At 44.3% G+C, this 27156-nt stretch overlaps 2 protein-coding genes and 1 non-coding gene across 4 annotated transcripts in view; 1 reads left to right on the forward strand and 2 right to left on the reverse strand.

Moving 5' to 3' along the window:
• Positions 1-7591, forward strand: part of Abcc3 (ATP binding cassette subfamily C member 3) — a 45641-nt gene extending 38050 nt beyond the window's left edge. The window contains 3 exon segments of the mRNA XM_005321631.5: positions 1-23; positions 4300-4494; positions 7006-7591. Coding sequence (XP_005321688.2) covers positions 1-23; positions 4300-4494; positions 7006-7114 — 327 coding nt within the window. The 3' untranslated portion in view covers positions 7115-7591.
• Trnat-ugu (transfer RNA threonine (anticodon UGU)) lies at positions 1696-1768 on the reverse strand. The gene has a single exon. It is a non-coding gene; the product is annotated as a tRNA-Thr (tRNA).
• Positions 7592-9092: 1501 nt separating the features above from the next.
• Ankrd40 (ankyrin repeat domain 40) lies at positions 9093-24966 on the reverse strand. Of its 2 annotated transcripts, none has more exons than XM_005321630.5 (5): positions 24577-24966; positions 16830-16978; positions 15326-15811; positions 12221-12402; positions 9093-11449 (listed from the first exon to the last, which is right to left on the reverse strand). In XM_005321630.5, exons 1-5 carry the CDS (start codon positions 24708-24710, stop codon positions 11303-11305), a joined length of 1098 nt encoding a protein of 365 aa, XP_005321687.2. In that variant the 5' UTR covers positions 24711-24966; the 3' UTR covers positions 9093-11302. The 2 variants fall into 2 exon arrangements, with proteins under 2 accessions (XP_005321687.2, XP_040124886.2); XM_040268952.2 differs by lacking the exon at positions 24577-24966 and adding an exon at positions 23910-24533.
• Between the last annotated feature and the right edge of the window lie 2190 nt (positions 24967-27156).

Consider the following 27156-nt stretch of genomic DNA (forward strand, 5'->3'; position numbering starts at 1 on the left):
ACGGAGGGCGGGGAGAACCTCAGGTAAGAGTGGGGAGTGGACAGGTCAGGAACCACAGCTCTCCCTGGGGACCCCTGGGGATGCTGAAAGGTCTGGCATCAGGCTAGTCCCCGCCCCCTCTCCTCCCTGCTCCTAATCTCAGTCAAGCTCGCATGGGGCATGATTTTGTACTGAGTATGTTCTGGGTACCAGGCACAGGGTACTACCTCACACAGGCCCCACAGGTGGTCCCCAATTCCACTTCACAGGGAGGTAAACAGGCTCAGAGAGGGTAAGCGGTTGCCAAAGTTGCACAGCTGGGAAAAGATAAGCTTAGAATTTGAACCAGCTCTGAGAGATTCCAAAATCCTCTCGGGTCATGTTGTAGAGGTTGTCATGCTAAGCTGGAGCTGGGAAAGGATAGAACCTGTGGAGTGGGCGACAGGAAACATCCCCAATGCTTTAGGAAAGTCATAGATACTTTGCAGGATGAATGCAGTCAGTTCAGAAGTACATAAAGTAAGGTCTCCTGGCCCCTTGATTCTCCCCTCCAGAGTCCCTGGTTTTATATCTCCGGCCATCGGCCTGTGCATTAGGAAGGACCAGAAATCTCCTCTTACCAAGTCTAAAGACTTGCTACCCAGACTTGTGTTCTCGCTGTGATTTTTTTTTTTTTTTTTTTGGCTTGTTTGTCTCTTTGTTTTGTGGGATGGGACTCAGAGCCTTAGGCATGCTAAGCAAACACTACCATTAAGTTATATCCCCTGTCCCAGCTGTGTCATTTTGGTCAAGTTTCTTAACTTCTTTGTTTCTTCTTTCCCTTCACTCTTTTTTTTTTTAAATTTTTTTTAGTCTTAGTTGGACACAATACCTTTATTTTATTCATTTATTTTTATGTGGTGCTGAGGACCAAACCCAGCACCTCGAACGTGCTAGGCGAGCGCTCTACCACTGAGCCACAACCCTGCCCCTCCCTTCACTATTAAATAGGAATAATAAACTGGGCCCAGTGGCACACGCCTATAATCCCAGCAGCTCAGGAGGCTGAGACAGGAGGATCTAGAGTTCAAAATCAGCCTCAGCAAAAGCAAGGCGCACTAAGAAACCCAGGGAAACCCTGTCTCTAAATAAAATACAAAATAGGGCTGGGGATGTGGTTCAGTGGTCAAGTGCTCCTGAGTTTAATCCCCCATACCCAATAAATAAATAAGTAAATAAATAGGAATAATAGCCAGATGTGGTGGCAAATGCCTGTCATCCCAGCTACTTAGGAGGCTGAGGTAGGAGGATTGCAAGTTTGAGGCCAGCCTGGGCAACTTAAATCCTGTCTCAAAAAAATAATAAAAAGGACTGGGGATGTAGTTCAGTGGTAGAAATAGTAGTCGTTCATACTTCTGAGCACTGTGCTACCCAATAAAATTACAATGTGAGTCAAACACACATAAGAATTTTTTTTTCTATCTGGTTATATAATAACCTATAATCCCAGTTACTCTGGAGGCTGAGGCAGGATTGAAAGTTTTAAGGCCAACCTGGGCAATTTAGTGAGACTCTGTCTCAAGATAAAAAATGAAAAGGGCTGCAATGTAGCTCAGTGGTAGAGTCCTTCTCTTTCATTTGTGAGGCCCTGGGTTCAGTCCCCAGTGCTGAAAAAAATTCTTTTCTAGTAGTCACATTAAAAAAAAAAAAAAATCTTTATTTTATTTATTTATTTTTATGTGGTGCTGAGGATTGAACCCAGGACCTCGTGCATACAAGGCAAGTGCTCTACCACTGAGCCACAACCCCAGCCCCTAATAGTCACATTTTTTAAAAAAAGGTTGAGCTGGGCATGATGGTGCACACCTATAATCCCAGTGACATGGGAGGCTAAGGCAGGAGGATGGCAAGTTCAGCCTCAGCAATTTAGTGAGACCTTGTTTCAAAATAAAAACTAAAAAGGCCTGGGGATGTAGCTCCGTGATAAGGCACCCCTGGGTTCAATCCCTAGTACCAAAAAATAAAGAAAGAAAATAATAAAAAAAGGGCTGGGCATGATGGCCAATAGTGGGTCCCTGCACTTGGGAGGCTGAGGCAGGATGATGGCTGGAGCCCAGGAGCTCAAGACCAGTTTGGGCAACATTGTAAGACCCTGTCTCTTCAAAAACACATAAACAATAAAATCAGGGAAAATAAACAAGTAAAATAAATGTTAATATTTTAACTAGCCCAATGTATCTAAAATATTATTATTTTAACCTATCATCCATATATAAAAGTTATTAGGGGGCTGGGGATCTAGCTTAGTTGATAGAGTGCTTGCCTTACATGCACAAGGCCCTGGTTCAATCCCTAGCACCACCCGAAACAAACAAACAAAAAGTTATTAGGGATATTTCATATTTTTTCTTTCTTTCTTTTTTTTTTTTTTTTCAGTACTGAGGATTGGACTCAGGGCTGCTCTACCACTGAGCTACATTTAATTTTGGAGACAGGGTCTCCCTAAGTGTTAAGGATCTCCCTCTATTGTTAAAGCTGGCCTTGAACTTGTGTTCCTCCGGCCTCAGCCTGGAATGATAGGCAGGCACGACAGCTGCCAGCAGTATTTTGTATTCTTTCATGCAATTTTGAGATCCTGTATTTTACTCTTCCTCACAGCACCTCTCCGTTCCGACTAGCCACAGTTAAAGTGCCCAAGAGCCACACGGTAGCTACCACTGGACTGAGCACTCTCAGGTCATTGGAGTGAAATGAAAAGCACTTAGCTGGGACCACATGAAATCGCTGTTCCTCTCTCTGCTGCCTCTTTTCCTGATCCCTTTTGTGTGTGTGTGTGTGTGTGTGTGTGTGTGTGTGGTGCTGGGGACAGAACCCAGGCCCTTACCCAGCCTAGGCAAGCCTCTACCGCAGAGCTACACCCCCAGCCCTTTATTTTCATTTTTATATTCAGTCTGAACTCATGTATTCTCCCCAGACCTCAGAAATTAAAACAAAAAAACATTTACGTTTGCTCAGAGTTTAACTGTGTTCAAAGTCCTCTGGCCCCACTATCTGCTTTAATCTTTACTGCAGTCCTATGGGCCGGAAATCAGGCTCCACAGAATGAAATTATCTGCCCAAAGCTGCTCAGCTAGCCAGAGGCAGGGCAGGGACAAAGGAAAATGGGTTTTGGTTTTTTTTTTTTGTCCCAAGTCTTACCTTGCTGCATTATGCCACCTCCCTTAGACAATAGGAGGGACTCCCTGACACCCCCCAGTGGCCCTTTATGACCACATGTGCACGTCCACTGAACTTCATTTACAAAACCCACAGTGGGGTGACTGGCAGCCTGGGATCTCCACACTCTGACCCCTCGCTGTCTCTGGTCTAATTTCCCATCCTGTTTGCTGCCAGCTCTGCCCCCTCTTCACCCACCCCCAACCCCCCGACTCTGCCCTGAGCATCCCCCTACCCTCCACACACCAGGATGGAAAACAGAAATCCGTTCCCCTCCTCCCTCCCTCACTGAGCCTGTGGGCAGTTGGAGTATGACCTGTACCCTGTGCCAAGCCCACCATAAATCAGCCCCGAGTTCTATCTGGCGGCTCACTTTGCTGCCAAAACCTTCATTAGTTGCGGGACTGGGCCAGGGAGGGAGCCTGGCCTTGGCTGTGGTGACTCACCCCTCTGGGAAGGGCTGAGGTATTTGTCCTTGGGTGTGGGGGTGCTGTGGCCTCTGTGGCTGGGAACACAGCCTTGCTTTGTCTACTGGCTCTGGCTTCCAAGGCAGGAGGTTGAACAAAGGTCTGCATTGGCCGCCCTTCCTGGCCCCCAGTGAACCAACACCAGGAGTCCCCAGGTTCTTCCCCAAAGGCCCTGCCCCTTGCCTGTCTCCAAAATGGAGCCCTGGGAGATGGGGAGTGGGAGATGATTGCTTGACTTGTATAATAGTAAACTCAGCAATATGCATATTATGACTTATATACGAAATCTCGTATATCTCGGAAGAACAAAACATGCATGTTCTTACTAAGGTGTAAATGACTGATAGAGTAAAGCAGAGAAGTATTGTGGCTGAGGATGAGGATGGGAAAGAAAACCCAGAAAGAGTCCCAAGAATGGACCAGAGATCTCACAGTGATGTTAGCACTGTCTACTCTCAAGGCCACTCATGATCCTGGCCGTGTCCAGACCTCTACTCTGCTTTTAGGCTGTGGCAGAAATGACAGAGACTAGATAAGAAGCCCATCCTGGGTTGTGGAGAAGGAGTGGAGACGGAAACAGGTCTGGGAGCAAGTCCCAGTGCAGCGGAGAAGGGGGGTGGGACACGCAGCTGGCAACACCCACCTTCCCTCTCCCCAGCATTGGCCAGAGGCAGCTCGTGTGCCTGGCCCGAGCCTTACTCCGCAAGAGCCGCATCCTGGTGTTGGACGAGGCCACGGCTGCTGTTGACCTGGAGACTGATGACCTTATCCAGGCCACCATCCGCACCCAGTTTGACACCTACACTGTGCTGACCATTGCACACCGGCTCAACACAATCATGGACTATACCAGGTGACACAAGGAAACCTGAGCAGCGGGGAGCTAGGGGAGGGGCATTGCCTAGGGCATCAGGAGGGGGCAGGCTAGGGGATCTGGGCATGGGAGAGCTCCTGGGATTAGCTTGGACGTGGGGGACAGAGCAGGGCTACCCAAGACATGGACAAGGGGAAGAACAGAGTAGGGTTACCTAGGCTCGGGAAAGCGGGGCGCAGTGACATATTCTAAGGCACAGGGGATGCTTTGAAGTGACCAACCTGTGGGGAAGGCCCTGGGGCTCCTCAGGCATGGGGGATTTGCAGAGGCCACCTCTATCCCCTTGCCTGTTAATGGGGTGAGGTAAAGGAATGGAATCCCAAGCTGACTGCATGCGTGGCTTTCAAGCCCCTTGACAGAGGGCTTGCACCTCATTACCAGCCTACAATGAGGTTATTACACTGAGCTACAGATGAGAAGGTAGCTTAGGAGGCTTGTGATGCCTGGGGTCCCTGCTTGGTGCCTGGCCCTCACAGCTTCCAGAGGAGCTGATGCCTTGTGGTGAGGAGAGCACTGGTCCCAGGCCCAGGATTGCTACTGACTGCTGTGTGACCTTGAGTAATTTGCAAAGCCTCTCTGAATCTCTTTCAAATGGAAATGATAGTGTCTCTCAGGATTATTGTAAGGAGTCAATGAAACGTGTTTAGACTGCAGGCGACTCTGGGACATGTCAGTTTGCTCCCAAGCCCCTTACAGTTCACTTATTATAATTCTGCTTAGCATTAGTCCCTCAAAGGAAGAGGGACAGGGCATGGCCCTCAGAATTTTTTGGCTTCCTTGGGAAAGCAGGCCACTTGGCAGAAGGAAAAAAATATGACCTTGTCTCTCATTGTGCTCAATGTCAAGGTAAGGTACTGGAGGACAGGGGAGGGGGCTGGTGACTAAGAAACCTCATGGAAGTGAGGCCTGGAGGCTGGGCTCCCTACAGAGGGGGGAGCTCTGAGAGGCAAGAGGAGGCTGGAAGCCAAACAAGTCTGGACTGAGTATGGTGGGGGGAGGGGGGCTGCATCCACAGCCTCAGTCACTCAGGAAGGAGGGGAGGGCACCAGGGACAGGGCTGCGGGTCAGACCCAGACCTTCTCTTGGGTGTCCACACAGCCAGCGGGGTCTTGGGAGCCCAACTAAGAATACCTGATGCTACATTCTGCCTGTTCCATCCCCAGCCTGTGTCCACGCGCTGGGGGAGAAGGGAAGGTGGGCAGGACTCACTTGGCCCAGGGTCGAGGGGAGCCAACAGCAGGGCTGGTGGAGCCATCTGTGGCCAGGCCTAACCGAAAATGGTTCATTCCCCAGCAGCCCCGGGGTGGGAGGCTGGTCTCCACCGTAGGGTTTCAAGTTCATTCATTCTAGCAGAGCAGAGGCAGAAATGAACCACAGAGCCTGCTTCAGAACCTGTGATTAGAGCCCCGAGAAGGAAGCAGGGGTCGGTATGTGTAGACCAGAGGAAGCCTAGCCACCCAGGGCGGCCGGGGCACTTTCTCTCAAGGGGAAGGGCAGCACCAGCCCAGCCCCAGAGGATGAGTAGAGTGAGGCTGGGGAGATGAGGAAGGGAGGGAGCTGAAAATTTCAAAGGATGCAGCACATGCCACACACACTGGGACACACACAGGCCTGCGCTCCAGGCAGGAGGCGTGTGAGGCTGAAGGGCAGAGGGGAAAAGAGGAACAGGTCCCTGTGAGCTGCCCAGGACCACAGGAATGCATGTGGTCCTTGCCCAAGGAGCCAGGAGAAGCTGCTGGAGGCTTTCGTTTGGAATGGTCAATCTGCTGATCTCCAGTTCGGAGGGAGGCCAGCCAGTGATGCACACAGAGGCACTCCTTCTCAGTTCGCAATTCTGGGAGCCCAGCAGTTGGGAAATAGAAAGTAGCCAGCCCCCTCCCACCGAGGATCATCTCTGTGGGCTTGGGAGGGCCCTTTCCCCTCATACTGCACGCTGGTGCTGGCAAGCCCTTGGCCTTGCACCAGGTGGAGCGCCTGTGTGGTTGGTAGGAGACTGTCACCCCAGATTTGGGCCTGACAGTGGGGGTGGGAGTGGAGGGTGGGGCCAGGTTTGCAGCCAAGTCCCAGATTCCAGTGTCAGGCCTCACTGCAGCAGGTTTCCCGCCGTGTGCCTTTGTAAACTGGTACAAAGCAGATGGATATGCACGGGGCCCAGCGCGCAGGCCCATGGCTCCCTGCTCACAGCCTGCTGAAGTTCCGTGACCCCGACCAGGGGAAGGGCTCATTAGGGAAGGTTTTCAGAACGCAGACTAGCAGAGATGAATAAGATCTTGTGTTTGATCCCACAAACTGCTTCATTTGCCAGGAGAGCTAAAATAACCAGACCCGATGGCGTGCACATGTGGCGCAGTGGCTGTGTTGGGTGGGCTGACTGAAGTGGGTGGGCTGCCATGTCACTGCAGGGCCTGAGTAGTACCCAGAAGGGCAGGGTTGGAGTCTGGCCAGCTCTAGGCTGATGATCTGACTAGTTCTTTTTCCTTTTTTGACTAGGATCCTGGTCCTGGACAAAGGGGTAGTAGCTGAATTTGATTCTCCAACCAACCTCATTGCAGCTAAAGGCATCTTCTATGGGATGGCCAAAGATGCGGGACTTGCCTGAAATATATTCCTGGCATTTCCACCTGGTCTTTTCTGGAAGGGAAACGACACACCATGTGTCTGCAGGACGAACTTGATAGCAAATGGTGGGGGCACTTGTGATATTGTGCCTCTGTTGAGTGCCCCGTGGAATAACCAGGCTTAACATGAGGGAGGCCTGAGAGCAGAAGGGCAGGCCCGAGGTCATGGCTGGTTTGAAACAGCCCAGACTAGGTCCTGGATCTCCTGAGTCCCAATCTAGCATTATTTCCACACTGCACTGTTTTTAAACAATCATTTCTTAGGATGGCCTCCCTCCTGCCTCTCATTTTTCGTGATCTCACGGATTTTTTTAGTAAGGCTTTTTCCTCATGGAACAGAGGACTGCCAGGTCAGGCTGTCCTAGGAACTGAGTCCTGTACTCCCAGTGCTGCCTGAATCCATTGAAAATGGAGTACTGATGAAATAAAGCTATGTGCCTAGCAACATGCAACAGCAATGCCCTGGTGTCACCTTTCTCTGCCTGTCCTCGAGGTTAGAGGCTAGAGCCTTTGAGAGGAATGGGGAGAAGGACTTCATACACATCTACGTGGCTGCAGTTATCTGAAAACTTCAGGTCCAAAGCTTTTGGCTGGAAATCCTCTCTTCACAGCCAACAGGCACTGGATAATTGCCAGAAGTTACCCTGAAAAGGTGAGAAATAAAGGCCCTGAAACCTGATGGGAGGCCTCTTGGGAAAGCTACTGAGAGCACCTCAGCCCTCTGAGCTGATTGTCCACTGTCCTGAGCTGGCAAAAGAGATTGCTGGAGGTGAATTAAATTCACTGTATTTCTTTATTTAGTAGAAGTAGGGATTGAACCCAAAACCTCACTGGGCAAGCAAGTGCCAGGCACTAGCCCAACGCTGAGCTACATCCATGGTCCTTTTGATTTTTCATTTTGAGACAAGGTCTTGTTGGATTTCCTAGGCTGGCCTCAAGCCTTCCATCTTTGTGCCTCTGCCTCTGGAGTAGTTGGGATTATAGTCATGCACCACCATGCCCAGAAAATTGACTTTTTGAGCAAGTTCATTTTCTGCAGGTCAGAGCCCACCTGCTACCAGGACTGATATTTAGGATGGATCATCTCTTGGTTGTTTTCCTCAGCTTTCTGTTCCCTTTGGTCTCCCTCTCATTTCCTATACCTTCATTCTTTGTAATGTGACTGACTACGGGTGATGGTTGTTTTCCTCTCCCCTCCCTAAGTGGTTGCCGTAGATAGGGAGATGGCTCCTTTGATCTGGTTTTCCTGTGTGCTCTAGGTCGGCCTGTGCTGCAGAACCATTTGTTAAAGGTTAATCACATTTTTTTTAGCAGGCTGTTTCTGCCCAGGATGTTTTTGAGTTTATGGAAGGCAACCTCCATCCTTGTGATAAAGCAAGTATGGAAGCACAAATGCCCAAATTATTCTGCCTCTCCTTGGTGCTAAGAAAAGGTCTCTGCTATGTTCTCTGATTTATTAGGCCAATTTGGCATGACGTCTGCTTTGTGAGGCGCTGGCTGGCCTAAACCAACAGAAAAGCAGATTCATTCAGCATCATTCTCAGCTAAAGATCTAAAGGTGTAAGGCTTTATTTCCTCTCCTGTCCTGGGAGTTTGCATCTGAGCTCACTGAGGCCCTGACAGGTGTTGACAGCCCAAAGGAGAGGCTCAGTTGTGTCAAGTAAATAGGATAATCAAAAAATGTGGTTAATAGAGGATGACCTCTATCTAGCTGGCTCAGCTCCTCCAGGGAAGTGAAGCCAGCTGCTGTGAACTGGGAGGAAAGACGCCACACAAAATATCTGCCTGCAGGTGCCACTGACGGCATGACGCTATAGCCGCAGGATGGGAGGCTCAGGTGGGGAGTGAGCCCTTCTATTTTTCCTCCAGAGTGCCAGGACACAGGGACTGTCCAGAAATTTGAACTCCTGTGATTAGAAATACAGTGCTACTTAGGAGGCCAAAATGAAAGAAAATGGGTTTGGTCAATTAATATTTAATTTTAATAATACCTGTTATGTTTGAAGAGTAGCAATGCACAAAGAAAAGAATCCTCTGTGAATGTTTACACACAGTGTGAACACATGCTTTAAATACGCAGTGGGGGAGGAGAGAATTCACAGTTAACAAAGCTAAAAAAAAACTCTTTTGTTATAAATTACACAAAGCATATAAAAATATTTCTCTGAATGCATAGATTAAGACTTTAAACTCACCTACCAGCAACTGTGCAGTCTAATCCCACTGCCAGAGTCACTGACCACAGAGGATTCTATGGAGAGAGAGGTCAGGGTAGGGCACAGCCCTTGCTCCCTCTGCTTCTGAGCCTGGAGAACAACTCTGTAGGCCACCTCCTAGCCAAGGGCCTCCACTGCTTCTGAGAATCTCTAATTAATCTAGGTGGCTAAAAGAGTTTTAACCCCAGTAATTTAGACATGAATTAATACTGAACCATTTCTTGAAGGATAGAACCATAGTTAATTGTATCAGTAAGTTGTAACTTTTCAAAGTGAAGGAAGAGGTTAGTACATCTAGATAATGTAGTTTCTGATTGGTTGAAACACAAGGGAGGTTTCTTTAAAGCACTTAAGAGAAAGTAGGTAATAAAGTAACCTTCACTCTGCTATGCACACTCCACAAGGATAAGTCACCAGCAGTAAGGGGGGAGGGGATACGAGGAAGTCATTAAACAGAGTGACTCCAAGAAGTTGGCCTTGAAGAATATCTCGGCCTCATTTCAGTACTTAAGCAGCAGCAGGAGGCCATTATCTTAGTAAAACATTCTCTTCCATTGACATCTTCTGCACCTTCTTATTCAATTATAGTGTTCTAACAAAATTAAGTTAACACAGTCAGGAAGTTAAGTTTCTTTGGAAACTATAGGCACTATGGGGAGAAAGCTTCTTAAGACAGCGGGGATGCTCTCCAACAGCTGGCTTCAACCCCTGCTCTCCTGTCTACCTGGGCAGCTCTGATTTCTAAAGCTAAGCTGTTTGTTTTAACGAGACAGTAGCTTTTCTTTCACCTTAATGATGCTGAAGAAAATGAAAAGAATCCTCAAATGCATTCTTGAACAAAATTCTTATGCCATGCTCAAGAGTTTAATCAGGTAAGTTTTGTTTTTGTTTTTAAGTCTGGTAGACTCACAACTGATTTTGTTGAGTGGATTGGTGGTGGCAGTAGGGGGAATCCCTAAGATCAAACGATTTGTTTAAAAAAGCAACAGATTTCAGAGTTGTGTAAAAATCCTAATAATTTCAAAATAACCTTTATCTTTGTTACAAAAATAAAGATGCTAACTCCTTTAGTTCAATTTCCCACAATAACCTGTAAAACAGCAACAGATTCAGGCTCAAAAACTGCTTTTCATTTCTAGTGGAAAATGAGAATGTAGAACACGGACTGGCAATGCTTGTGCTCTTCTCAAACAGTGCAATTAAATACATTGATGACAGGAATCGCCTCAGTAAAAATGCAGTGGCTTTTTTAGAAAGCCTCAGAGAGCCCTCTAGTGACCGTGAAGGGGAGGTAAAGCAGAGATGATAGTGGAGACAGAAGCAGTTGTGAGTGTTCGCAAAGGAAAAGTGGGGGAGGGGAAGCTTTTGGTTAACAGCCTATTTACAATTAGGTAACTGTATACTTAAATACTTTTCACCTGAGTAACATTTATAAATATGTTCTAAGAAACCTCACAGCACAAGTCACACCAAAATCCCTTTGTCCAGTACCTGTGCTTTCCCCAGTCTTCCTCTCTAGTCAGTTTGCAATTTCAGGAGAGTCATGAGCATGCAACAACAAGAAAAGCACGCCCGGCCCTTCAGGTGCACTGTCAACAGGAGTGGCCGGAAATAGGTTCTGCGCTCTCTCAGCTTCTGCTTAGACAACTCTCTTACATTCTGCACATAAAACACACTGGATATAGAACCTCCGGCTTCTGCCTCTCCAGACCACTTCTCAGCTGTTCAGAGCTTCAAGCAATAGGTTTATTGTGCACCAAGAGGCTTGGAAGAGTGGCACCGCTGCTGGGGGACAGGGGCTTCCTGCCTTGGCAGAACAACGATGTTAGTGTACACTACGCAGTGGCACCAGGGGACCTCGTGGGCATCCGAGGCTTTTGGATCAATGGCTTGTCCTTGGCCCAGAGGTGACATACATTGTCACAATACTCAGCGATAAAAGTCCCTGCTGCATTAGTACGTCAGTTTTGAAGCTCTCCTGTTGTAGCAAGGCCTTTCAGTCAGTGTGGACGCAGCATTTCTGAACAGAAAATTGTTTTCACTTATCATCAGAACCAGTTCCAGCTCCTGGAAATCTTGGAGTCGAGCAACATCTTTGTCCTAAAACAAAACAGGTTAACAGATTAAGAGGAACCACCATATGTTTGGTGGGCTGAACTGACACCAGTATCTTGGTTCACTTCAAAATCTGGAAGGAAAATAAAATCCATGGCAGATAAGTCTATATATTAAATCCCCAGGGCATAAGTTGGATTGGAATAATGGAAGAAGCCCTTAGTAGCCATTACTACAGGGTGGGCACATACCCTGCAGGGTCAGGCAATGCATAGGCCAATTTTCCTTCTGAGAAAACTCAGAAGCCTGATGTTCAAGAACCCAGTGCGGGGCTGTGGCTGTGGCTCAGTGTTAGAGTGATCACATAGCATGTGTGAGGCCCTGGGTTCGATCCTCAGTACCACATAAAAATAAATAAAAAATAAAGGCATTGTGTCCAACTACAAAAACAAAACAAAACAAAAAAAGTGGGTTTGCCCTATAATTTAACATGGGTCTTTCTTGTAAAACACAAAGCATATCTAATGATGCACTAAGGTGATCCTTACAGGTCACTGCAGAAACAACTGGAAATAGGTACGTGTGACCGGCAACTCCAAACATTCTCTCTAGTATCTTAAAACTTTTGAAAATGCCAGTGTCTCTAAAGACACAACATAGGGAAAGAAAGCTTATTGATTACATTTGGAAAACTACTCTCCACTCCTTTTGCATTCTCTTTTCATTTCTTTAACTATGACTCACATAATCAAAGAGGAAGTTGGTTATTTTCCAAGTGCAAAAAGCTACCATTTGTGCTTGGCAGACTTTTCTTACCTTTCTTAGCAGCGTATTTGGTAACTTTCTGATCTTCTCCACTTGATCTGGATTAACACCCAGCTCACAGCAACTCACTCTGAGCAGTTCTTGGTATGTAAGCTCTTGTCGGTCCAGTTCAATTTCAATGAAATCATTTTCTCTAAGAGATGGGTTCTGAATCCTTACCTTGAGTACAAGCTCTAGAAAAAGAGGGGAAAATGGTAATGAATAGATGGTCGTGGCACAGATCATTAACTTAAAATCTTTTTTTTTTTAATGTTTATTTTTCAGTATTCAGTGGGCACAACATCTTTTATTTTATGTGGTGCTGAGGATTGAACCCAGCGCCCCGCGCATGCCAGGGGAGCGCGTTACCACTTGAGCCACATCTCCAGCCCTTAACTTAAAATCTTAAAAATGGTTACATTTAGTCTGTGCCACCCAATGGGAAAATCATGGTTGACCATCAGGTTTTGCTCTGACCTAATCCTGGCTCATTGGGGCAGTTTCCTGCATGATCTTCCCTACATCTAAGACTGTTTCACCAAGTAAAAGGGGGCAGGAACAAGCAACCCAACTATGTAGAAGGATCACTTTCTTCCACCATTAGAGCTAAGGAAGTAAAGACTTCAGATGGATTTGAGTACCAAAATACACAAGAGAAGGGCTGGGGATGTAGCTCAGTGGTGGAGCACTTGCCTCGCATGTGTAAGGCACTGGGTTCGATCCTCAGCACCCCATAAAAATAAATAAATAAATAAAGGTATTGTGTCCATCTACAACTAAAAATATTTTTTTTAAAAAAATACGCATGAGGGGCTGGGGTTGTGGCTCAGCAGTAGAGCACTCGCCTAGCTAGTGTGAAGCCCTGGGTTTGATCTTCAGCACCATATGACAATAAATAAATAAAAACAAAGGTATTGTGTACAACTAAAAGAAAGAAATAAAAAAAATACATATGAGCAGGGAAAGAAAAAAAAGGTTAGAAAGAAGGCAAAAGCAAGACATGATACATGAGATACTTTCAAAAAATTTACAATGCCAGGTGCAATGGCACATGCCTATAATCCCGGTGACTAGGGAGGCTGAGGCAGGAGAATCGTGAGTTAAAACTAGCCTCAGCAACTTAGTGAGACCCTGTCTCAAAATAAAATAAAAAAGGGTGGGGCTTACAAGCTTAGTGGAAGAGTGCTCCTGGGCTCAATTCCGCACTACAAAAAAACCAAAATAAAATCACAACAACCAAAACCCTGTCTCAATAAAAATAAAAAGGTTGGGGATATGACTCAGTGTTAAGAGTACCCCTGGGCTGGGCACAGTGACACACATCTGTAATCCCAGCAGCACAGGAGGCTGAGGCAAGAGGATGGCCATTTCAAAGCCAGCCTCAGCAAAAGTGAGGTGCTAAGTAACTCAGTGAGACCCTGTCTAAATAAAATGCAAAATAGGGCTGGGGATGTGGCTCAGTGGTTGAGTGCCCCTGAGTTCAATCCCTGGTACCCCCATCCACAAAAAAGAGTGCCCATGGGTTCAATCTCTAGTACCATTAAAAACAAAACAAAACATAACAAAAAACAGATCTAACAATTATGGATCTAAAGGTATTCATGAAATATGAAATTCCTTGCAATAAAAACTGGAGAGCAAAAAAATACTCACTAAACAAAGTTAAAGTATACATTTGACTAAAAAAAATGGCACAACTTGATAAGGGTGAGTTCCTGGCTTTAGGAGTAAAGACTGTTATTCATGGGTCAGCAAGCAAAGCAATCTGACTCCACATTCTGTGCCTGGCTGCCAAAATGGCTCCAGCCAAGCACTTATGTACATTTGGCAGTTCTGCTTTTCTCCTTATATATGGATCCCTGGCAGCACCCTGGGGCAACTGTTATCAGCACCAGGTCCTCAAAATTGGGAAGTAGGAGAGTTACTTATAGGGAAAAAGGAAAGGTAAGACTAGACTATACCCTAGTAAGTGTGGCTAGAATCAGAGCTATAAAGATGAACTTGAATTTCTAATGTTCTTAAGAAGATGTAAACAGATACAGAAACATAGATCTACATGCATATATAAATAAATGTGTTTGCTTGCTTTTTTCTCTCTTTCCTAGCTTCTAAATTCTATTCTCTACCAAAAAGAACAAGGGCTCCTTGGAGAAGGGCTGATTCTGGGGTTAGGGCAGGGAAGTTACACTATGAACCTGGAACATCTTGCTACACTAGAAAGAAAGGAAGTTTTCCAAGAATGATGGGGACATATCTAATGGTTACGATAAGTAGCTTGAAGGTCCCATTGGTCAAATCAGGAAAAATCTGAATATCAAAATAATGACAGTAATAGATTATAACTGATTGAACACAATAAGAATCCACGAGTCCATACTGATATAAATGAGGGAGAAGAGAAAGCCCTTCTTTATAGTAGAATACCAACAAATAAATAATGATAGAAAATCATATTCTGTAAAATAATTGACCTGGACCCTTCAAAGTTATCAATTTCAAAAAGCCAGGTGCAGGCACATGCCTGAAATCCTAGTGACTCAGAAGGCTGAGGCAGGAGGATCCCAAAGTTGAGGCCAGCCTGGGCAACTTAGTGAAACTCTGTCTCAAAAAAAAAGAGACGAGGATGTAGTTCAGTGCACCCCTGGGTTCCATCCACAGTACAGCAAAAGTAAAAGAAACAAACAACCAAAAAAAACCTACAGGGGCTGTATAACTAAATGTAATGGGTAGTCCTGGGCTACCAGAGGGGAGGAAGCAAGAATAGGGGAGAGAAGATATCTACTAAGGGCATTATTGAGAGAACTGACAAAACTTAAATATGGACTACCAATTACAGAGCAATGTTATATCAAGGTTACATTTCTCAAATTTGATAATTGTACTAAAGTTATATAAAAGAATATCCTTATTCTTAGAAAAGATACAATGAGAACAATACTTAAGAATTTCAGGGTAAAAGGGCAGAAGGTAAATAATTTGTGAATCTGAGTAAAGGGAATTCCTTATACAGGTCTTGAAACTTTTCTCTAAGTTTGTAATTATATCCCAAATATATTACATAAATCTCACTTCTCCCCAACTCCCCGGTTACAGAGGCTGTTTGTTGTAAATGCTTACCTTGCATATTAAACGGAAATGTTCCAGTGAAAAAAAATGGCTGGAATGCTGGCGCCGGTCCTGTATAAGTCCCATTTTGAGGCTCCAGAGTCACTGGTGGCTTGGATGGGACAGAAGAGAAAAGGGAGCGGGTCTGACTCACTGGTGGCTGACAAACAGGACCCGGTTTTGTGCTTTCTGGTGTTCTGAGTATGGTGGGGGGGGCAGTCACATCACCGTTCTGAACCAGTGCCAAAGAAGGGTGGTCCCGGGGAAAGGCTCCTAGCAGGGTGGGTTCCCCAGGGGGCAGCAATGGAGGTGAGCCATCTGTAGGGGGGGATGCTGGGGGTGTGGAGGAGCCCCCATTCTGCAGCTGGGCTGAATCCTCTGCTCTGGGAGTATAGATAAAAGGGAAGGCTGGGTTGGCCAAATAGTTGGGAACAAAGGGCAGTTCTGACTCCTTCTTCAGCTGAGGAAGGGTGTCGTCATCATTATCATCTTCTTCCACTTAAAAAGAAGAAAACAGAACATTTACACAGTCCTTTAAAAATTATCAAGAAGCCACACGCAGTGGAGCACATCTCTAATCCCAACAACTAGGGAAGCTGAGGCAGGAGGATCATTAAGTTTAAGGCCAGTCTCAGCAACTTAATGAGACTCTGCCTCAAAATAAAACTTAAAAAGCACTGGAGGGCCAGGGCTGGGGCTTAGTAGTAGAGCACTTTTCTAGCGTGGGTGAGGCCCTGGATTCGATCCTCAACACCACATAATTAACTAATTAATTAAATGTTACATTTTTAAAAAAAAAGCAGGGCTGGGGATGTGGCTCAAGCGGTAGCGCGCTCGCCTGGCATGCGTGCGGCCCGGGTTCGATCCTCAGCACCACATACCAACAAAGATGTTGTGTCCGCCGAGAACTAAAAAATAAATGTTAAAAAAATTCAAAAAAAAAAAGCAAAGCACTGGAGATATGGCTCAGTGATAAAGTACCCCTGCATTTGAGCCCTACTACTACAAAAAAATAAAAATTAAAAAAAAAATCTGAGGAAAAAAAATCTTTTGAGAAGCATTAGTATCCTTTGGTAGTGACAAATATTTTGTTCAATGATTATAACTACCTGTTTAGTTCAGAAAGGACTATTAAGTTTATGATTACTTATGATTACTATTTTTAACAATGACTAAATTTTACAAAAAAAAAAAAAAAAAGAATCTTGAAATGCTGACCTCCCCAGAAACATAGAATTACTTCAGTAATTAGCTTTGAGAAATAAACAAGTTATTGAGTTATTTGGCATTAAGAATGTGACAAATAGAAGCTGGGGTTGTAACTCAGTGGTAGAGCACTTGCTTGCCTAGAAAGTGTGAGGCACTGGGTTTGATCCTCAGTACTACATAAAAATAAATAAAGATATTATATGACCATCTACAACTAAAAAAAAAAAAAAAGAATGTGACAAATAATAATCACAAGTTTTAAATTAGTTGTACAAAGTCAAAATGTTTCCCCCAAACACAGACTCACCTCCCATGATCTTCCTGATTTCTCTCCTTGATGTTAACTGTACTGGCATTTCCCCTTTTGTGGTAAGAATCTCTTTGTCAGCACCTGACTGTAACAGGTATGAGACCACCTGACCATGGTTGCGTTTACATGCCCAGTGTAAACAAGTCCTGTCCCAAAGGAGGGGAAAAAAAGAATAATTTAAAAAAAGGAAAGAGATTTGGAATTTCAACTTTAAATAATTAGTAAATAAATATATATAATCCTGTTAAGAGTTCAGCTAGGGGGACTGGGGATATAGCTCAGTTGGTAGAGTGCTTGCCTCATATGCACAAAGTCCTGGGTTCAAGCCCCAGCAACACACAAACATACACACACACACACACCAAAAAAAAAAAAAAAAAAATTCAGCTAAAGCCCAGATACTAGACTGCTACTTGCAAAGCTGAGGCAGGAAAATCAATTTCAAGGCCAGCCTGGGCAACTTAGCAAGATTCAATATCAAAAAAAAAAAAAAGAGGGGGACTGGGAGTATAACTCAGTGGTAGAGCACCCCTGGCTTCAATCCCCAGTACCACAAGAAAAAAAAAAAAAAAAAAAAAAGAGGGCTAGAGATGTAGGCCAGAGTAGAGTACTTGCTTAGCATGCACAAGGCCCTGGGTTCAATCCCCAGCACTTTGAAAATAAATAAATAAATAAATAAAAAATCAGGCTGATAACCTCTACTTTTTTCCTTTCACAAAGCAGATGATTAATCCCTAGCCCCTAAACTTTATTTTTAAATTATAAGGTTGGGCTTGGGGGTAGATCTCAATGGTAGAATGTTTACCTAGCATCTATGATCAAACTCTGGGTTTGATTCCCCAACACTAAAAAGAAAAAAAAAAAAATCATTCCTTGCCCCTGGGAAAAATGTATTTATCGTAGAGTTTTCATTTCAATGGTTTCCAGAAGGCAGGTTGGTTGGCTGGCCAGCTGGTTAACTCCAATGATACTTCAAGGTGATTTTCTATCATTATTGTTATAATCATGTGATCCTCTTAGTCTCTTTAAAACATTTTTCTATATTGCCTCATTCCTTTTCAGGAAGATTCACTTCATATGCATCATATGTTACCTGAAGATTAACTATTATCAGGCTCATAACCAACTCCTACCTGCAGCTTGCTCTGTCACTACAATTATTACTACAGTAGACAGGCCTGTCTCAGTTACTTACTGCCTTCTCTTTACTTATATTTTCTTCATACCTTCACTAAAAGGATTTACAAATTTACATTTTTTAAAAGTGGCCATGGCACATGCCTATAATCCTAGTGGGTCAGGAGGTTGAGGCAGGAGGATCACCAAGTTCAAAGCCAGCCTCAGCAACTTAGCAAAACCCTAAGTGACTTAACAAGATGCTATCTCAAAATAAAAAATAAAATGGGCTGGGATATGGTTCAGTGGTTAAACACCTCTGGGTTCAATTCCTGTTACCAAAAAAAAAAAAAAAAAAAAAGTTCGCTTCTCCAATCTTTACAAAAAGTTATAAACATACCCTCATCTGCTTAAATAAAAGGCACTACACACAAACTTTAACTCCCAAGGCATTTAAAACATGTACATCTATGACCAAAATTTTTCAAGAACAGATTCTTCTAACATAGCAGATTCATTTAATTATTTAATATTGGGCACATAGAAGGTGATTCTGCATTCTCTAATAAAGGGCTATTATTTTAATACTCTACAGTAATTTAATTAACACATTGGCAAAAACTCCATGTTAACAGAAGTTTAAAGAATTTGGAGTTACTAAATTCATCCCGAGTGCCAAAGCTGAATGCATTTTGCAGAAAGAAAATATTTTTTCCCTTCTGTTTTAAAATGGCTTCATTCACCAATTGCATAATGAATTAAGATAAATATCTTCAGAGCTTATAGCCAAAAACAGTTAAGATGAAGAACAGAACATATGTTCAATAGTGAGGATTAGGTCGCTATCCTGGGAAGCATAATTATCGGGAAAGTTTATTTGGTTCCAGGAAAAAGCTGATTTGCCATGGGTACCTTAACAACTTACAGAAAGCTAGCTTGGCTAGGTGGGAGCAAATCAATTAATGTTTCAGAGTGACATTGTATACTATTATTCATTAGAATTAGATTATCCAGTCACACATTCGAGGTCAGTTACATCAACTTAGCAAGATCCTAAGCAACTTAGTGAGACCCTGTCTTAAAATAAAAATTAAAAAGGTTTGGGAATGTAGTTTAGTGGTAAAGCACCCCTGGGTTCAAGTCCCAGTACCCGCCCCCCTACCCACATAAAAAAAGAAAAAACTAGATTATCCAGGTGCCTTTATGTTGTTCTCGATGACAAAATGACTGTAAATTTGGGGTAAATAAGAGACCTTTTTTTTTCCTTTTTGCAGTACTGGGGACTAAACCCAGAGCTAGGCAAGCCTTCTACCACTGAATTACGTTTCCAGGGGAACAGTCTTCATCTAGAGTTCTAAATCATAAGTAAACTCCATGAAGATAACAAAGTATCTGGTGGGCATATACTGGGCTTAATTCTTATTAAGTAAACCAAGGATATGGTAGACACTGCTTAGAGTAGGCTAACTGCAGATCCTAGGCAAAATGCAGCCTGAGTTTGTGTCTGTGTGTGGATGTCTGTGGCACAGGGCTTGAAAAGTGAATTATAATAAGTGAGCATTCAAAAATGAATAGAGCATGATTAGAAAAAATGTGCTCCCTTCTGGAAATAAAGTGCTTGCTTGCTAATAGTAAATCACTCGTTCATGGCAAGCTGGAGTGTGAAGGAGGTAATTTACTGAGAGTGGGTCTGAGAAACTCAAAGATACCAACTAGCTAGAGCATCACCATATAAAGTGGGGTTATGTCAACACAGTATGTCCCCCAGGGCCCTGCACCCTTAGTGACCATCATTTTTAGTGATCATCATTTATGAGTCCAGAGCTGTGTGGCTCTGGACAGTCACAACTCACAACCACTGCAGCCAGGCAATATTTTCAACCTCCTCATGAACCTGTATATTTTTTCCTCAAAGTCTAGGAGTATGCATGACACTTGAATTACATTTGATGTGGAAACTCTATCTTTGAACTTCAACTCTTTAAACTTCACATTTGTAGTCAGAAATCCTATTAGTGATGGGAAGTATTTCAGACTAGTGGCACTGGGCATCATTCAACAACTGGGCATTATTCATCACTGCTGAAATTATGGTTACTGAGCAACCAAGAACTCAAAGCAGTCATAATTCTGCTTTTCCATGCTAGGAGTAAGTCTGGTTCTTTTGTTTGTTTTTTTTTGTGGTACTGGTGATCAAACTCAGGGATGCTTTATCACTGAGCTATATTATCCCTAACCCTTTTTATTTTTTGAGACAGGGTCTGGCTAAGTTGCTGAGGCTGGCCCCAAACTTGTAATCCTCCTGCCTCAGCCTCCTGAGTTGCTGGGATTTCCAGGCATGGCTAGTAGCAAGTCTTTTAAGGATAATTTTATGTTATTATCCACCATCTTGCTTACTAATAAAATAATAACAATAGTTAACACAGATATAATGCTTTACTTGCTGGACATTATTCTAAAAGCTCCATGGGCATTGTGGCACACACCTATAATCCCAGTGGCTCAGGAGGCTTAGGCAGGAGGATCATGAGTTAAAAGCCAGCCTCAGCAAAAGTGAGGTGCTAAGCAACTCAGTGAGACTCTGTTCTAAATAAAATCAAAATAGGGCTGGGGATGTAGCTCAGTGGTTGAGTGCACCTGAGTTCAATTCCCAGTACCCCACCCCAAAATAAAATTAAAACTAAATGCTCTATATATGTTAATTCATTTAATCTTCAAAGTATTCCATGAGGACCTAGGTACATGGCATGGCAACATGCCTACAGTTCCAGGTACTTGGGAAGCTGAGGTGGGAAGATAACTTGAGGAGTTTGAGGCCAGCCTAGATAATATAACAAGACCCTGTCTCAAAAAAAAAAAAAAAAAAAAAAAAGAGAGAGAGAGAGAGAGAGAGAGAGAGAGAGAGAGAGAGAGAGAAAGAAAAAGAAAAGTTGGGCCAGTGGCACTTATAGTCCTCCCAGTGACTCGGAGGCAGAGGCAGGAAGATTGCAAGTTCAAGGACAGCTTTCATCAACTTAGCAAAGCCCTGTCTCTAATAAAATATAAAAAAGTAACAGGGATATGGCTCACAGGTAAAGTACCTCTGAATTCAACCCTCAGTACAAAATTAATAATAAATTTAAAAATATTTAAAGTCCCATGAGGTGCCAGGTGCAGTGGCTCACACCTGCAATCCCAGCAACTCCTGAGGCAGGAGGATCACATGTTGGAAGTCAGCCTCAGCAACTTAATGAGGTCCTAAGCAACTTAGTGACATCCCATCTCTAAAAAAATAATAATAAAAAGAGCTGGGGATGTAGTTCAGAGGTTAAACACCCCTAGGTACAATCCCTGGTCAAAAAAAAAAAAATTCCACAAGGTAAATACTATTATTAACATTCCCCCAATTTTACAGGAAACTAAGGCAGTCAGCAAATAAATAAGCAGAGCATGAAGCACACTAGGTGGTGATCAAGTGTTATAGGGACAATAAAGCAGGGTAAGGGATTAAGGAATGACAGGTTAGAGAGGGACTTTGTGCAATTTTAAGTTGAGGGCCAAAAAGAGGCCTCACCATGAAGGCAACATCCAAGCTGACATCTAAGCTAAAATTTTTTTTAAATTCATTTTTTTTTTTAAAGAGAGAGTGAGAGAGGAGAGAGAGACAGACAGACAGAGAGAGAGAGAGAAAGAGAGAGAGAGAATTTTTAATATTTATTTTTTAGTTCTTGGTGGACACAACATCTTTGTTGGTATGTGGTGCTGAGGATCGAACCCGGGCCGCACGCACGCCAGGCGAGCGCGCTACCACTTGAGCCACATCCCCAGCCCTTAAATTCATTTTTTAATTATAGGTGGACACAATATCTTTATTTAATTTTTATGTGGTGCTGAGGATCGAACCCAGTGCCTCATGCATGGTAGATGAGTGCTATTCCTCAGAGCCACAATCCCAGCCCTAAGCTTTGAAGAACAAAAAAGCAAAATTCAAGTACAGCTTTCATCAACTTAGCAAAGGTGCTATCTGCAGGAGAAGAATTTTAGGAAGAAGGAAGACAAAATGCAGTTTTTTTTTTCTTTTTGGTACCTGGGATTGAACATGGAGCACATAACCACACTGATTCATATCCCCAGCACTTTTTATTTTTTATTTTGAGATAGGGTCTCGCTAAGTTCCTTAGGGCTTCACTATATTGTTGAGGCTAGCCTCAAACTTGTGATCCTCCTACTTTAGTTCTCCCAAAGCACTGGGATTACAGGCATGTGCCACCCCGTGCCCAGCCAAAACGCAAAGGTCTTTTGATTCAGGACTGTGCCTGATATTCCAGAAAAGCAAAGAGGCAAGGAGAACAGAAAACAATGTGAGCAAGGAGACACGTCTCAAAAGATAAGGTAAAAGGGGGACAGGGAATAAAAATTTTTAGGACCTATTGGCTTCTACTCAGAGTAAGAAGGGAACAATTGGAAGGTTTTGAGAAGAGTGAAATGAATGCTCTAACTAGTTTTAAATAAAGATCCCTTTGAACCCTGTGTTGAGAAGACTGCAGAAATAAGCAAGGAGCCTAGTTAGGAGGCTACTGCTATAATTCAGTGAGATAAATGATGGTGGCTTTGAACAGAGTTATAGTGGTAGAGGTAGTGAGAAGTGGTCAAATTCTGACTACCTCTGAAGGTGGAGCTGGCAGAACTGGCTGACTATGTGTGGGACATGTGGGAAAGATAAGAGGCAAGGAGGGCATCAAGCATTCTGACCCAGACACCTGAGAGGCTGACATAAGGAAGCAGAGAACAGCACGGGCCATGGGGGGACTAGGAATTCAGTCTTAGCCATGCTGAGTTTGAACTCCGTCTAGGAGAAGCCTCTTCAAGTTACTTCAGGTTGGAAGAGTGCTTGTCTCTCAAGCCCAAGGCCCTGGGTTCAATCCCCAGCACCAAAAAAAAAAAAAAGTTACTTCAGGTTCACCTTACATTTCCTGAACACCAATCATGTGGGCATTGTGCTGAGGAGGGGAAGGTCTGGAGTTAGAAGCCAGGTTCATTTTCCAGCTCTACTAGATACTCATTCTCTGAACAATAACACAGCATTACTAAATTCTAAATTTAGGGGCATTTTGTAAATTTAGGGGCATTATTTAGTCTTTCTGGGCCTCAGTTTCTTCATCTGTAAAATGGAGAAAATAATAACTATGTCCCCCGGTAGTTGTCAATAAGGTGATATATGTAAAGTGCTCAGAACCACATCTGTGCCACAGAGCAAGTTCAATAAATGTTATTTATATTATGCTTCTCTCATAACATTCTTCTGAAATAATTGGAAAATGAAGTGACTTATCAAGGTCACATACTTAGGTAAGAATGAAAAAGAACCTTCAGTGAAGACCAGGCTCATTCTTCCACATAACACTTCCTCCCAGTGCCATAAAGGCCCAGCTTTGAATCACAGAGCAAAGCTCAGAAAAGCTACACAAACCACAGCAAATTTCTTTGCAAACAATTTTAAACAAAACAAGAAGGCAGTATCCACGGTTTATTGGCTATCCTGTCAGCTATCCAAGCTGTTTTCTTTCAGAAAAGAAGGTACACAGATTTTTGCAAGAAGTGATGAAACTGCAGGGTGCAGTCTTATAATCTCAGCGACTCAGGAGGCTAATGCAGGAGGATAGGCAAGTTCCAGGCCAGCGTGGGCAATTTATGAAAATGTGTCTCAGTATTTAAAAAAGAAGGCTTGAGATGTAACTCAGTGGTAAAGTCCCCCTAGGTTAAAGCCCCAAACCAAAACAAAACAAAAAGGAAGTGAGGAAACCTCAGTTGTGGTACTATCATTAACAGTTGTGTGACTCTCTGGGGTTGAAACTGTTTCCATTGATTCCCCTCTATCAAATAAAAACAAACATCTGCAAACTCACTTTAAACCAGCTAAATAGGCTGGTTAAACATTACATGAATCAAAAACAAAGAGGGCAGAAGTACCACATTCAGTACCTTGAACCTAAAGATTTGGCTATCAGCAACATCTTCAAATGAGACTCCTTTAGTTGGAAAGGACCCATTCTACAGGCATAAATCTAAAGCCTCACGTGCAGTTCTCTATGGGAAATTGTAATAAGAAAATAAAGCAAAACACTCTCTAGGATACACAAATGAGTCTTCTTCCCCGGGCGGGCAGCTGCAGATCACTGTAAGCGTGAGACAACAGAGGCAGAATAGTGATGCAAGCGGTGGGTTTTTGTTTGTTTTTATCCTGGACTAAAGAAATCATGTTAGTAAGATTCGTATTTGTTGTTTATGCTTTTAGCTCTGCACAGATGTTCTTCAGAGGCACCTCAGGCAAAATAATTCAATTGGGGTGAGTTCCTGCACAGAATCGCTGAGAATCACTGCCTCCAGCAACATTCCGGGCAAATCAGCCCGCGAGCGCGGGGCTCTCAGGGTGGACCACGTAGGCCGGCATTTGAGCACGTCGCACTCCAGACTGCACGGAAGTAGGGGGGACGAAGTTGGCCTCCAGAGGGCACAACCTGGGAAGCCCGAGGCACCAGGCCTCACCTTAGCCCGGTGTCGGGGACAGGACTGGGCCCAGGTCGCCGACGACTGTCCCACGCCCGAGGCCGGCTGCCCTGACCTTAGGCCGCCCCCGCTACTCACTTACCAGCCGTTGACCTCATTTTGGGAATTCACATCAACCCCGCTCTCCACCAGTTTCTGCACCTCCCGAATGTCCCCCAAGGCCGCGGCCTCCCGCAGCCTCTCCTGCTGCTCCTTCTGCTCTAGGAGGGCGCTCATCTTCCACTCGGCCGCAGGCCCCCGGCCGCCCCGCCCTGGCCTCTCAGCGCCGTCGCCGCCTACGCGGCCCGCTCCCGGCCATGGGGAGGGAGCGCTGGGCTCGGCCGCCCTGCTCGCGCCGCCGCCCGCGCCCGGCCCGGGCCCGTGCTCCCTCCCGCCCGCCGCCCGCGGCTCCCCAGGTGCTCCCGGCCAGCAGGCCCAGGCCTCCTCCCCCCGCCGCGCCTCCGAAGGCCGGCTCCGGGGGATCCTATTCAGTGTGACAACCCTGACCCAGATATTTTTCGTTCCGACCCAGGGCCTCGCCGCCCGGGCTGGCTGTTTATGTAACTGCTGCACAATATTATCCGCGGTGATTCACTGGCTATTTTTAGACCTTCTACCCCGCAGCTTCGAGGGAGGAGGACAGACACATGAAAGGAGAAAAAAGCATATTTCAGAGCCAGAAAAGCCTTATCCTCTGCTGCAAGCTGTTTACCAGGCATCAAAAATAATGGGTGGGTTGTTTTTCTTTTCCAGTTTGGTTAGCTCTTTTTCCTTATCTGAGCCAATTCTTGCCCAGCAGGATGGGGAAATGGGCTGAAAATGATCCCACTAGAATATGCCCATTATTGCAGAGATAGATTACACAGTTATTTCTTATTTTTAACAGTGCTTGGGACCATGCAGTTAGAATATTTATTTCCATGTTGTGGTTGTTTTACCTGTCATTTTAGGTAGAATTTCTCCTAACTTGGCTCTGGGGGCGGGTGGGGAATATTAATATTGTACTTACAGTTTATAAGCTGTAATTTCTTATTGTTTATAAATTATAAATAATTACTTTTCATGAAAGCCATAAAGGAAAAAAGAAGAAGAAAAAAAAATAAAAAACACTAAAGAGGTTTTGGAGTCATCCTGGTCCGGGTTACAGGCACTCCGGGTAGTCTATGCTGTGTTTATAAACAGCAATTTGCAGGACTCCTTATCTAATTTATCTAATGAGGCTCAGAGCCTCCCTCAGTTGGCACCGTTTTACTGCCCAGGCAGAGAAAAAGAAAATATTACTTTTGCTGAACCCAGGTGCCTTGGAGAGAACCTCCAATGTGGCACAGGATGGAATTTTGCAGATGGGGTAAAGGGATTAAGGAAATAGCCCCCAGGAGGCAGAAAGGAAGACCTGAACAAAGGAGATGAAATAGGAAGGGACAAATTTAGGCATGGAGTCATCTCTTGGGGCTGCCAAAGTCTGCACAGCAAGCATTTTTCTTGCTACCATTTAGGAAGAACCAATGTCTGTTTATTATGATACAGTAATTCACACAGTACACACTGCACACCAGGTGGTGCTGAATATAAACTGACAAACACTTCAATTGACCCCTATGGCAAATTGGAACGCTGCTTGAGCTTACATTTTTATTGTTCCTCCAATTTAAATTTAATTCTCAGATTCAGCATGATACTCCATCTGAAGCTGACATGCATGGCTCTGAAATTAGATCCTTTATCCTTTAACACAATTTGAGTGACATGGGAAGAGGTAGTAGCCTCTTAAAAAAAAAAAAAAAAAATTTACAAACTGGTAGTGTTGCCAGACAGGATGGCTCATGCCTGTAATAACCAGTCACTCGGAAGACTGAGGCAGGAGGATCCCAAATTCATGGCTATCCTGAACAATTTAGCAAGACACAAGAATATCCTGTCTTGGAATAAAAAAAAAAAAATTAAAAGGGTTGAGGATAGAGCCCAATGTTAGCATTTCGGGAAAGCAGCAAGCAGCACTCGGGGAGGAGGAGAAGAAATCCCAACTTTATTTTATGCCTGTGGGCCCAGAGTAAGCAAACTCCAAATTCTGAGCCCTGATCCACAGTTTCTCACAACATTTATAGGTTATTTGGTGTTCTCTTAGAGCCATTTTATCATTGAGGCTTTTTTCCTCTTTTAAAAAAATTCCTAATTCTACTTGGCTGAAGGCCTTGTGCAGGGTCCCTAACATAAAATTTACAGTAACAGATAAGAAGAAACGGCTCTTTTCATAGACTTAATATTCTAGCCTTGAAAGCCAGGCACAGGCTGTGTGCGGTGGCCCATGCCTGTGATCCCAGAGGCTTGGGAGACTGAGACTGGAGAATCACAAGTTCAAAGCTAGCTTCAGCAAAGGCGAGGCGCTAAGCAACTCAGTGAGACCCTGTCTCTAAATAAAATACAAAATAGGAAAATAGGACTCAGGATGTGGCTCAGTGGTTGAGATCCCCAGTACAGGAAGGAAGGAAGGAAGGATTCCATCCTCAGCACCACATAAAAATAAACTATAACTAAAAAATAAATATGAGAGAGAGAGAGAGAGAGAGAGAGAGAGAGAGAGAGAGAGAGAGAGAGAGAGAGCCCGAGCGCGCGCGCGCGCGCTGGGGATATGGTTCATTTGGTAGAGTGCTTCCCTTGAACACACAAGCCCTGGGTTCAATCC

Source organism: Ictidomys tridecemlineatus, chromosome 3 (genome assembly GCF_052094955.1).
Source record: "Ictidomys tridecemlineatus isolate mIctTri1 chromosome 3, mIctTri1.hap1, whole genome shotgun sequence".
NCBI classification, from domain to species: domain Eukaryota; kingdom Metazoa; phylum Chordata; class Mammalia; order Rodentia; family Sciuridae; genus Ictidomys; species Ictidomys tridecemlineatus.